Source organism: Giraffa tippelskirchi, chromosome 5, assembly GCF_054371585.1.
Source record: "Giraffa tippelskirchi isolate mGirTip1 chromosome 5, T2T-mGirTip1v1.2.pri, whole genome shotgun sequence".
NCBI lineage: Eukaryota > Metazoa > Chordata > Mammalia > Artiodactyla > Giraffidae > Giraffa > Giraffa tippelskirchi.
Window position 1 is genome coordinate 177,200,293 of NC_137279.1, and position 12,450 is coordinate 177,212,742.

General features: G+C 42.7%; 1 protein-coding gene across 1 annotated transcript; it reads left to right on the forward strand.

Moving 5' to 3' along the window:
• The first annotated feature begins 2,370 nt into the window (after positions 1-2,370).
• Positions 2,371-3,348, forward strand: LOC145505147 (olfactory receptor 2A5-like). The gene has a single exon (XM_081486951.1). It carries the CDS (start codon positions 2,371-2,373, stop codon positions 3,346-3,348), a length of 978 nt encoding a protein of 325 aa, XP_081343077.1.
• The last annotated feature ends 9,102 nt before the right edge of the window (positions 3,349-12,450 follow it).

Here is a 12,450-nt window from a genome sequence, read left to right on the forward strand (position 1 = left end):
TGTTGTTGTTTAGTCACTACGTCATGTCTGGCCCTATAGACTGTAGCCCTCCAAGCTCCTCTGTCCATGAGATTTCCCAGGCAAGAATACTGTAATGGGTTGCCATTTCCTTCTGCAGAGGATTTTCCCAACCCAGGGATCAAACCTGTGTCTCCTTTGTCTCTTGCATTGCAGCTAGCTTCTTTACCGCTGAGCCACCAGTAAAGAAATCTGTTGATAGCTATATAAATCCAAAGGAAAGCCTCAGAATGAGGTCAACACCATTGCTAGCTCACTAGGAAGCAAAGTTCAGCAACAAGGATAGCTCCCATAAGTACGAATAGGACCAACGGATTCCCTTGGTGGGCCAACTCAGACTCAGCCCTTTCATTTATCCAACATTTAAAATGCCTACTATATGCTAGGCACTGCTCTAGAATCTGGTAATATACAGTAAATGAAGAAGATAAAAGTTCCTGAATTCTTGTGAGGGAAACTGATGATTTAAAAAAATTATTTTGTACGTTAGAAGTTGCTAACTATTATGAAGATAGATAAAACAGAAAATGTACGGAGTATGGGATATTTCAGATTCAAACAGGATGATCAGGAAAGATTCAAGTCTTCCCTGCAAAGATGACAATTGAGTAAATTCTTAAAGGAGAGAAGAGCATGAACCATATCCACTAACTCTCATACTATTGCAAACAGCCTCTAATGTGAGTATTAAAATCATTTTTTTCATTTATCCAAGCCTGAGTCCCGTCCATGACTTTATGTAGTGTTATTTTAACACAAATTTAGAGCTATCAGCCAGCCTTGTCATGCCAGTGCAGTTTTAAATATTGAAATTCTGATCCAAAGTTTTGAGATTCCCTATGAAAAACACTTGATAATTTGCAATGTTTTGCAATATGAACTTTCTGCTCTCTAAAAGTGTTGATACACAGGTCAGCTTTCTCTCACAATGTTACCTAAAGTGGGTCTATTTTGTGTTTGTGTGTTCTTAGTCACTTGGTTATGTCTGACTGTTTGTGACTCCATGGACTATAGCCCATCAGGCTCCTCTGTCCATGGGATTTTCCAGGCAAGACTACTGGAGTGGATAGCCTTTCCCTTCTCCAGGGGATCTTCCCAACCCAGGGATCGAACCGAGGTCTCCTACATTTGCAAGTGGACTCTTTACCATCTGAGCCATCAGGGAGACCTGCTAAACTCTGCAGGAAATTGGTGTGAGGGACACATTTGGGACTTGGACTTTGAGTCCTGGCTCCATCATTTACTCTGTCCAACCTAGGACAGATGATTTTATGAAAAGAAAGTAGTGATACTGACCTCAGTGGGTTGTGGTGATAATCAAATGAGATCACATTTATTAAAACATTTTCATAGAATGTCATTTAATAAATGATGATTTCCTTCTTTGGTGTCTGGAAAACGTGTGTATCCAGCAGTTATGGTTCTGTTGCAAAAGGACTAAGAGAAAATAACTGGTCAGTATCGTGTTCTGTTGTCCACGCCTGCCAAGGTGAGATCTAGGATTGAGTTCAAATCACACTGAAGATCCATTCCCACCCAATACTCAACTCTCTCCTGTGAGCAACATGGCTGTGGAGGAGTCCTTACTAGTTTTCAAGAAAAGCTTCAAGACACACAGGCACCTAATTTCCAGGTAAATATGTTTCATTTTCTTGAGAAATGCCAGGAGAACAGATATGTTCTCCAGGTTTCAATTCTTGAGTCTCTGGCTGTCTTTATATGGCAATTTAGATTTATAGTTGTAACCACTGCAGGTAATGCTGGAATGGCGGGGGTGAGGGAAATAAAAGTTCTAGAGGAAAGATTTCTTTTCCCAAAAAAGCTTCCTTGAAACTCCCCCTTTTTCTGAAAATTTATGGTATGTGGGTTTTCAAAGGTACAGCATCAGAGAGGAAGGCAAAGGCAAGAAGCAAGGGTTTTTGTTTGTTTCACATTTACACTGTCCTTGGTAGAACCTGCTTGTCTTGTCATTTGAAAGAATGACTTTAGGAACTATAGAGTGCTCTACAACCTTTTGGTTTACCATAAAACATTTTATATTTCCCTAGCCTCCTTACTTTGATTTATGGGATGGATATGTGTGTGTGTTCTTCAAAATAAGATTTATGCCATGTACAGTTTTTCCATAGGGCCCTTGGAATTTTATTAAAGCTAGTTAGACAGATCAAAAACATTTCTATAATCCCTACCAAGTGCCTAGAGCAATGCGAAGCCAATCTGGATAGAATGTTCCCTGGCATGGAGGAGGGTATCTTGGTTTGATTGCTTGCTTAGTTCTGAGATGCCTTAAGTCGCTGCAGCTGTGGATCTTACACAGCATTCTCTCACTGAGGCTGCAAGGTATTTAGAAATATGTCCTTTTCTTTCCCCAGAAGGAAGGCCACCTATAGCCAAGGTTGGAAAAATCAAAGCTCTGTAACCGAGTTTATCCTCCTGGGCTTCTTAAGAAATCCCAGAACCAACTGGATCCTTTTCTTCCTCTTCCTCTTCCTTTACTTATTTACAGTCCTGGGCAATGGTCTCATTGTTACTTTGATCAGAGTAGATGCACGCCTCCACACCCCCATGTACTTCTTCCTGAGCATCCTCTCTCTACTGGATCTCAGCTATGCTGCCACCACAGTGCCCCAGATGTTGATCCATCTAGTAAGCAAGAGTAAAACTATCTCTTATGTTCGGTGTGTGGTCCAGATGTACGTTTTCCTAACCTTGGGCATCACTGAGACCTGGATTTTTGCAGCTATGGCCTATGACAGATATGTTGCCGTATGCTACCCACTTCATTATGGGGTCAAGATGAGCCAAACCCTGTGTGTGCTCCTGGCAGTCAGCTCCGCCCTTTGTGGCCTCACCTGTGCCCTCGTCTACACAGTCTTTGCAATGAATCTGCCCTACTGTGGCCCCAATGAGATCAACCACTTCTTTTGTGAAATTCCTGCTGTCTTGAAGTTGGCTTGTGCAGATACATCCCTCAATGACCAAGTGGACTTTATTTTGGGCTTTATCTTGCTCCTGATTCCATTGTCCCTCATTCTGGCCTCATACGTTCACATCGTCATTGCTATTCTAAAGATCCGCTCCACCCAGGGGAGAATCAAGGCCTTCTCCACCTGTGCCTCACACATCACTGTGGTCACCATGTTTTGTATTCCATGCATGGTCATGTATATGAGGCCTGGCTCTGAAGCCTCCCCAGAGGATGACAAGAAGCTGGCCCTGTTCTACAATGTCATTTCTGCCTTCCTCAACCCCATCATCTACAGTCTCCGAAACAAGGATGTAAAGAGGGCTTTCTTCAAGTTAGTTGGAATGAGTGAAGACACTCAGTAGGCCACGGATGAGGGCTGTCTGCAGTGCCTCTGGTCTCTGTCTATGACATCCACAGTTTCACTGAAATCATTGGACTGAAGAAGGAGCCCAGGGTAGGGAAGGTATCTAGAAAAAAACACTTTTGCATTTAATTAGGCTACTGGAAACATTAGGAAAGAAAGAATTGTGTTCAGGGATGAAATACATCATTGACTTTCTGTGGTTTTGAAAACGTCAACTCATTTCTCTGAGATTTAATTTTTATATCTGTACAATGTGTTCCAGAATATTCTTTGGGCCTAAATAATAACTACCTTTATTGATCACTTTCTACATGATAAGCATTGTCTAAGTACTTTATATGTACTTTATTTTAATTCTTATAACAACTCCAGAGGTATGTATTATGATCTTCTTCATAAAGCTTAAAAACAACAACAACAAAAAAAAAAAACTGAGGCACAAGATTAAACAAGTTGCAAAGACCACCCAGCTGGAAAGTAACACAATTGAGATTTGACCCCAGGTAGTAGAGTTCCAGAATCCAGGCTCTTCTCTATTATATTACTGCCACATCTCAAGGAGTCAGTAGAGCTTTTTGAGGTTCAGCTGAGATAGTGAATAGGATACCATTGAGGAAAATTCAAAATATTTAGGATTATGATTCTAAGTCACAGCTATAGGGTCAGATCCATCAAGTCAGAGCTCTGTTGGCTACTTTGGATCTTCCTCACCAGCGTTTCATAGTCTAAGCAAGTAGCATCTTGTAGTGGAATAGTAACTTCTCAATAAATGTTGGTTGAGTGATTTCCTAGCCCTTCTCCATCCCTGGTCTGTCCACCTCCACAGTTCTTCTTTTAGCTCTTCTTTACTTTCATGGATCCCTCTCTTATTTCCATTGTACCTTCCCCACTATGGCTTTCAGCAATCCAGACCTTTATTTACAAAAAGAGTATGTTGGTTTCCACAACTGACTTACCTTTAAATTTCCTCTGCCACCTTAGAGAACAGGGGGAAGGGTCCCAAACATTAGTCTTGACTTAATTTGTTGAGATCTTGGAAAAACCACCTAATCTCTCTGGAGCTCAGGCCCCTATCCATAAAATGGAGTCTGATATGAAGATAATGATCATATCAGACTCTGACTATACCATAACATCATTTTAAGTTCAAGTAGAAACAGGCCTTAGAACTTAAATTATTTTATAAATTATCATTAGTAGTCATTGCCTTCGAAGCCAGATACCTTAGAAAATAGTCATTACCTTATTAACAGTAGCTTGTATTTGTCAACTACATTGTTAATATCAGGCTTATTGTGAGGTCAGAATATATGGGCTGGATACTAATGATGGTAATTGAATGCGTATAAGGGCTTCCCTGGTAGCTCAGATAGTAAAGAATATGCCTGAAATGCAGGAGACTTGGGTTTGATCCCTGGGTCTGGAAGATCCTCTGGAGAAGGGAATGGCAACCCACTCCAGTATTCTTGCCTAGAGAATTCCATGGACAGAGGATCCTGGTGGGCTATAGTCCATGAGGTCACAAAGAGTCAGACACAACTGCACAACTAAAACTTTCTCTTTCACAGAGTCATACCTTCAACACACACACACACACAGACACACACACATCAAAATTAGTGGGATGCAATCACATCAGTTTTCATTCCAATCCCAAAGAAGGGCAATGCCAAAGAATGTTCAAACTACTGGACAACTGCACTCATCTCACACGCTAGAAAAGTAATGCTTAAAATTCTCCAAGCCAGGCTTCAAGAGTACCTGAACCGTGAACTTCCAGATGTTCACACTGCATTTAGAAAAGGCAGAGGAACCAGAGATCAAATTGCCAACATCCCTTGGATCATCGGAAAGCAAGGGAATTCCAGAAAAAACATCTACTTCTGCTTTATTAGGGGCTTCCCTGGTGGCTCAGATTGTAAAGCATCTGCCTGCAATGCAGGAGACCCAGGTTTAATCCTTGGGCCGGGAAGATTTCTGGAGAAGGAAATGGCAACCCACTCCAGTACTCTTGCCTGGAAAATTCCATGGATGGAGGAGCCTGATAGGCTACAGTCCATGGGGTTGCAAAGAGTCTGACACCACTGAGCAACTTCACTTTCTTTCTTTCTGCTTTATTGATTACACCAAAGCTTTTGACTGTGTGCATCACAACAAACTGTGGAAAATTCTTCAAGAGATGGGAACACCAGACCACCTTAGCTGCCTCCTGAGAAATCTGTATGCAGGTCAGGAAGCAATAGTTAGAACTGGACATGGAAAAACACAATGGTTCCAAATCAGAAAAGGAGTACGTCAAGGCTGTGTATTGTCACCCTGCTTATTTAACTTATATGCAGAGTACATCATGAGAAACGCTGGGTTGGAGGAAGCACAAGCTGGAATCAAGATTGCCGAGAGAAACATCAATAACCTCAGATATGCAGATGACACCACCCTTATGGCAGAAAGTGAAGAGGAACTAAATAGCCTCTTGATGAAAGTGAAAGAGGAGAGTGAAAAAGCTGGCTTAAAACTCAACATTCAGAAAACTAAGATCATGGCATCTGGTCCCATCACTTCATGGCAGATAGATGGGGAAACAATGGAGACAGTGAGAGACTTTATTTTCTTGGGCTCCAAAATCACTGCAGATGGTGACAGCAGGCATGAAATTAAAAGATGCTTGCTACTTGGAAGAAAAACTATGACCAACCCAGACAGCATATTAAAAAGCAGAGACATTATGTTGCCGACAAATGTCCATCTAGTCAAAGCTATGGTTTTTCCAGTAGTCATGTATGGATGTCAGAGTTGGACTATTAAGAAAGCTGAGTGCCAAAGAATTGATGCTTTTGAAGTGTGGTGTTGGAGAAGACTCTTGAGAGTCCCTTGAACTGCAAGGAGATCAAACCAGTCAATCCTAAAGGAAATTAGTCCTGCATATTCATTGGAAGGACTGATGCTGAAGGTGAAGCTCCAATACTTTGGCCACCTGATGCAAAGAACTGACTCATTGGAAAAGACCCTGATACTGAGAAAGATTGAAGGCAGAAGGAGAAGGGAACGACAGAGGATGAGATGGTTGGATGGCATCACCGACTTGATGGACATGAGTTTGAGCTGGTGATAGACAGGGAAGCCTGGCATGCTGCAGTCCATGGGGTGGCAAAGATTGAGTGACTGAACTGAACTGAACTGAATCACATCAGCTGCCACATTAACCAGGAACTAAATTCGTGCTATCAAAGTAAATTTAAATTTCTCTCACTCTGGGGTCAGATAAATATTAATTGCTTTGTAAAAGGCAATACAAGATAAATCTTGTAAATCAGCTACTCTCTACAAGTCTAATAGGATTCAATTATCAAAATATTCTAATTGCACTTAGTTGCTTAGAAACAAGTTTTATTTGTAAACCAAGGATTATCTAGATGTTGAGAAAACACGAAAGAGTACTAAATACTAAGAGTGCATTTTGCTTATTAGCAACTTTCTCCAGGAGATAAATTTAGGAGAGTTGACAGCCTAGAGAGCTCTTAGCAATCCCCAAGCATTAAGGGAACATAGGCCCTAAGAGTGATATGGATGGATTATGAGAAGGGAAGAGTCTACTCTAGTCCCAGGGTCTCCTGCCTGAAGGCCGTAGCCTCTAAGAACACAAGTCCGGGGGAAAGAGGAGCCTTGATTTTCTGAAGAGAAAAAAAAAATGAAATTGTCAGCAAGACATTCTGATTGTGTTTCCTGAGGGCTTATTAAGAAAATTGCTCTGGGGCCATTAGAAAGGATATGTGAGAGGACTTCCCTGGCAGTCCAAGCGTTAGGACTCCATACTTCTAAAGCACAGGATGCAGATTTGATCCCTGGTTGGGGAATTAAGATCCCACATGCTGCATGGCATGGCCAATAAATAAATAAATAAAAAGGAAGGGCATGTGAGGATTATCTGCTGACACGACTGGACCTTATTTTTCAGAGCTCTCAGGGCAGTGGAAACCCACAGCAGGCCCACCTAATTTCCCCACCTCCCAACATGATCCCTTACTCTGGTCAGTCCTGACTCCTCAAGTCTTTGCATAGGCTCCTCCACCTGGAGTGTCCTCTCCTCACTCTTGCTTATTATCCCCTTACTTGTTCATCAAGGCCTCGTATGGGTCTCTTCTCAGGAAGCTTTCTAACTACTTTCATGTAGGATGAAAGATTTTTTTCTACTCCCCAAACTCAGTGCCACCAACTAAACACTCAACTTTGGCCTCAGAAACACCGAGATCTTAAAGGATCTAACTCTCATCTCGTCCTTGAGTCCCTTTGACAACAAGAACTACTAACACATCATTCAGATGTATTTGCATAAAGCTATTTCAAAGGACTACAAATGTCCTTTCCCCACATTGATGATTTGAAAAAAATACCTCAGTAAACTGGAAATAAAAGGAAATTTCCTTATTCTGACCAAAAAAAATATATATATATACATTAAAAACCTCCAACTAACATCACAAAATGATGAAAGATTAAATGCTTTCCCTCCTAAAATCAGTACCAAAATAAGGATGCTTGCTCTCAACAATCCTATTCAAAATAGCACTGTAACCTTTAGCCAGTACAATAAGGCTAGGAAAGAGAATACAAGAAAGGAAGAAGTAAAATTGCGTCTATTTTCAAATCCCTAATTGTTTATGTAAAATTCAAGGATTCTGCATAAAAACTCCTATAATTAATTAGTTTAGTAATGTTACAGGATTCAGGATGGACACATAAAAATCAATTTTATTTCTATATGAAAGCAATGAACAATTGGAAACTAGAATTAAATACACAATATTATTTATGATGGGCTTCCCAGGTGGTTCAGTTGTAAAGAATCTGCCTGCTAATGCAGGAGCCACAGGAGATGCAGGTTCGATCCCTGTGTCAGCAAGATCCACTGGAGAAGGAAATGGCAACCCACTCCAGTATTCTTGCTGGGATCATCCTATGGACAGAGGGGCCTGGTGGGCTACAGTCAAAGTCCATGGGGGTTGCAAAGAGTCAGAAACAACTGAGCAACTGAGCATGCATGAACATTATTTTTAACTCTGTAAAAATGAAATTCTTAGGAATAAATTAACAAAACATAAACTATCATACCCTTCAAAACAGCCTAAAGAGGGTAGATTTTGCAGTAATAGAGATAAAAGAGGCATGACATCATCCATTAAGAACCATGACATTAGATTTACATCTGGAATGATGACTCTGGCTCTCATGTGGAAACTAAATTGAAGGAGAAGGATACCAGCTGCTGCACTCATTCAGGCAGGAACTGATGAGAAACTGAACTATTAAATAAAAGAGTAATTACTGAACATGAGAGGTTGGTATTAAATAAGAGGTCTTTATGAAGTTGACTCTGTGGGTCTAGGTAGCTCATTTGGAAATGGTGAGGTAGACAGAGGAGTCAAAGATGAATCCCAGGTCTGGTTAACCAAATTAGTGATGGAGCCATTCACTGAGATTGGGAACAGGGGATTGGGAAGTTTGGGGAGGGAGGTCAGGACTGATAGTGAGCTTAGTTGGACTAAGGGAGCTTGTGGGACCCCCGTTATCGATTGAATTGATGAGGTTAGCACTCAAGATAAAGCTCTAAAGATAGGAATCTGAGTGTCAAGAGCACGTCTGTAGAAACTGAAGCCATTGGAGGGGATGAGATCACCCAGAGGAAGTGCGTAGAAGGAGAAAAGAGTTGCAAACAGAATTCTGTCCAATACTACAGGTATCTTGTCCAATACTGCACCATCAGTTAAGTGGCAGAACCAGGATTTGATCACAGGTCTTTGAGTTGTTCAAGGCTTTGCTCCTATGTTGGAGAAGGAAATAGCTACCCACTCCAGTATTCTTGCCTGGAGAACACCATGGTCAGAGGAGCCTGATAGGCTATAGTCCATGTGGTTGCAAGAGTCAGACACGACTTAGGGATTAAACCACCATTGCTCCTATGTGGAGTATTTATCAGCTGTTCATCCTGATCCAGGTTCTATGAAGGATCTCTTAGGGCGTATTCACTTCTGTACAGGATGTCACAGTCTTTTGAAACCCTAAGATATCAGGATATAATGCAGACCAGTACCCAGCAGGGCATGATAAAGACAGGGTCCTCGGGGATGAGTGCAGAGTGTAGCCCTTTCCTGCCCCCCAAACCTATTCTTTATGGTGCATAGAAACCTTCCCTGGCTTGCCTGCCCAGCCCTCCCAACCCCTCGCCATTTCTCAATCCAAGCACTTGCTCTAATTGATATTCATATTCCTGGGCCTTTGGACTGTGAAGCTGAGAAGGGAGCGCCTGAGAGGAACAGGAGGCATTGGGATGGGAGGATCAGGCTCTTGAGTGTTTGGTCTTGAGTGCTACACTGAGAGGGTGAAAAGTGAGCTTGGGTCTTGGGAGGGCTGCTGTGGGGCCTGGAGAATCCCACAGAGGCTCATTAAAAAATCTGATCTGTTCTCCCTGAGGATCAGGAGCAGAATACTAAAGGAGGACCCAGCAGGCCCCCAGTTCATCCCACCCTGAGCCCAGCACCAGGTAAGGAGAAGGGCCTGAGGCAGGGAACTGATCCATGCTTGCCCACTCCTGGGCAACACTATGTTCCCCATATGTCGGACTGTGTCCCTTCCTGCTTCCACCTCCTTTCCATCCACATCAGGCCCTCCAGGCCTGCTCCCTGACCTCTGTCCTCCTGTTCACTGATTTCTCTGTGAACAGTGATCTATCTGTCTCTTTGTCACTTTCTTTCCTTCTTTACTTGTTTTCTGGGTGAGCTCCTCAGCTGAGGGAGATAAAAGCAGAAGAAAGTGAAGGCTGTTGTATGGAGCTGAGGCATTTGACTCTCCTCTGAAGCCCACTGAGGATACAGGTCAAGACACTGGTAAGGAGAGATAAAGGTATTGATGACAAGTTAATAGAAGTTGGAACCTGGAAGGAGACATTAGAAGTGGGAAGAGGTGTGAAGTTCTCGTTTGGGAAGGGGAGAGATGTCAGTTCAGTTCAGTTCAGTTCAGTTGCTCAGTCATGTCTGACTCTTTGCTACCCCATGAACCGCAGCATGCCAGGCCTCCCTGTCTATCACCAACTCCCGGAGTCCACCCAAACCCATGTTCATTGAGTTGGTGATGCCATCCAACCATCTCATCCTCTGTCGTCCCCTTATTTTCCTGCCCTCAATCTTTCCCAGCATCAGGGTCTTTTCCAAGGGGAGAGATGTAACTGCTTCTAAATAGGATATTGGTATCCTAACACTCTTTTCTGGTACAGCCTTAGGCCAGGTCTTGGGATGGATGAAAAGAAGGCTCATAGTGGGCTTGGAGCTCCCGATTCACTTACTCCTGGCCCTTCTATCCCTCTGCACATTCCTCAGTTCTGCACCATATTCTGGTCCCTGAGTACGTGGCAAAGACTATGAGTGGGATGCTTACTGAGAGACTACTACAATGGTCCAGGCATCAGGCATCAGGTCCAGATGAAGCTGAAAAAAGAAGTGCATAGAAGGATGACAAAGTCCTAACTCCTCCAGAGAGAGTGAACCAGAGACCTTCCCACCCCACCAGCAGGACTGGTCCCAATGACACTTTGCTTGATCATCTTATGGGGTCAGCAAGTTCACTGTCTCCCAGGTCAGTTGATCCTATCCATGATCTGCCCTCACTAACGTAAGTTAGTTATATTGTGCTGGAACTTACCTCCCTAGTATAATTCACAAGTGCACTTTTTAGGACCTGGAACAAGTCTCATCCACCTTCCACATGAAAGCCTTTCAGAGAGTAGGCCCTTAGCTTCCAGAATTCTCCTACCCTTTCATTCCACATGGCAAACACCCCCACTTGCCTCAACTCTTCCTCACATCATGTTGTTTCCAGACGTTTCTTTATAACCTCTTTCAACTTACGTAATGTCCCCTTAAAATGTGGCCCCAGAAGGTGGTCTGGCTTCTGCAGACACAGTTCCATGACACATCCTGTGATCTCACAGCATCTTTTCTCAGTTTTGTCCCTTTACAATGACGTTTTGGAAACATCCTTGCATTGATCCCCTTTCAGTCTTCAGGTATTTCTCCGCTGAGCAGGCTATGTATGGCTGGCTTCGTGAGCACAAGGGAGGGACAGAGAACTTCACACTGGTGCCATAGCATTTCTTTTGGCTAGCATATGCTTCTTGTTCCATCCAGTTGAGACTTGAAATCTGATTTGCAATCACGTGATCAGAGCTTCTTCCGCACCATCTACATGAAATGTGAAGAAAGAACCTGTGAGACTGGTCCATGGGAATGTGGTCTTGAATTTTCTGGTGGTCACAGTTAGATGCTGGACACAACTGAGTGCATACACACACCTAGAGTTAAATGATCCGTATCCTCCTCATTCATACATCTTCCCCTTTGTTTCTGCTCTATTGAAACTGCCTCTCAGGACTTGTGCTCTTAGTTTTGTTGCTGTCTGCTTCCTCAGAGACCATGCAATAGCACCTCTTTCCCTCTCTTTTGGATTTCCCCCAGTGTAATACACATTCTGAACTCTCTTCTACCTTAAGAAAATGACAAAAGAAAACAAAACGCCCCCCCAACCCTTTGTCCCAATCTTAGATATCTCCTCATCTCAGTCCTTCTCTTTACAGCCAAGTTCATTCCTCGTAACCCACTGATACCTGATTTCTGCCTTCATCACTCCACAGAAATTTTCCACATCCAAGCCACTAATAACTTCAGCATTATTATATTTTTTAACAGTTTTAATTCCTCTTGCTCTCTCTGTAGCATTTAGCATCATATGCACTCTTGGAGATGGTGGTTTCCTGAACTTACACTGTCAAGCTCTCCTGCCCCCCTGGATCTCTTGTTCAAGCCCATCTCTTCTCCTGCTGATCTCTCCAGTGTTCCTCCTCCCAGATTGCATCTTTGGAGCCTCTGTACTCTCTCTGAACTATCCCTGAGAGTTCTCATCCATTCTGTGCCTTAATTACCTTCTAAAGTTTGATTTTCTGCTTAGATCTCTTTCCTGAACTCTAAGGCAATCTGTCTAACTCTTTGATGATCAGATCCTCAAGGACACTCGATGTTTCAAATTCTGCACGTCTACAATAGAATTAATAATT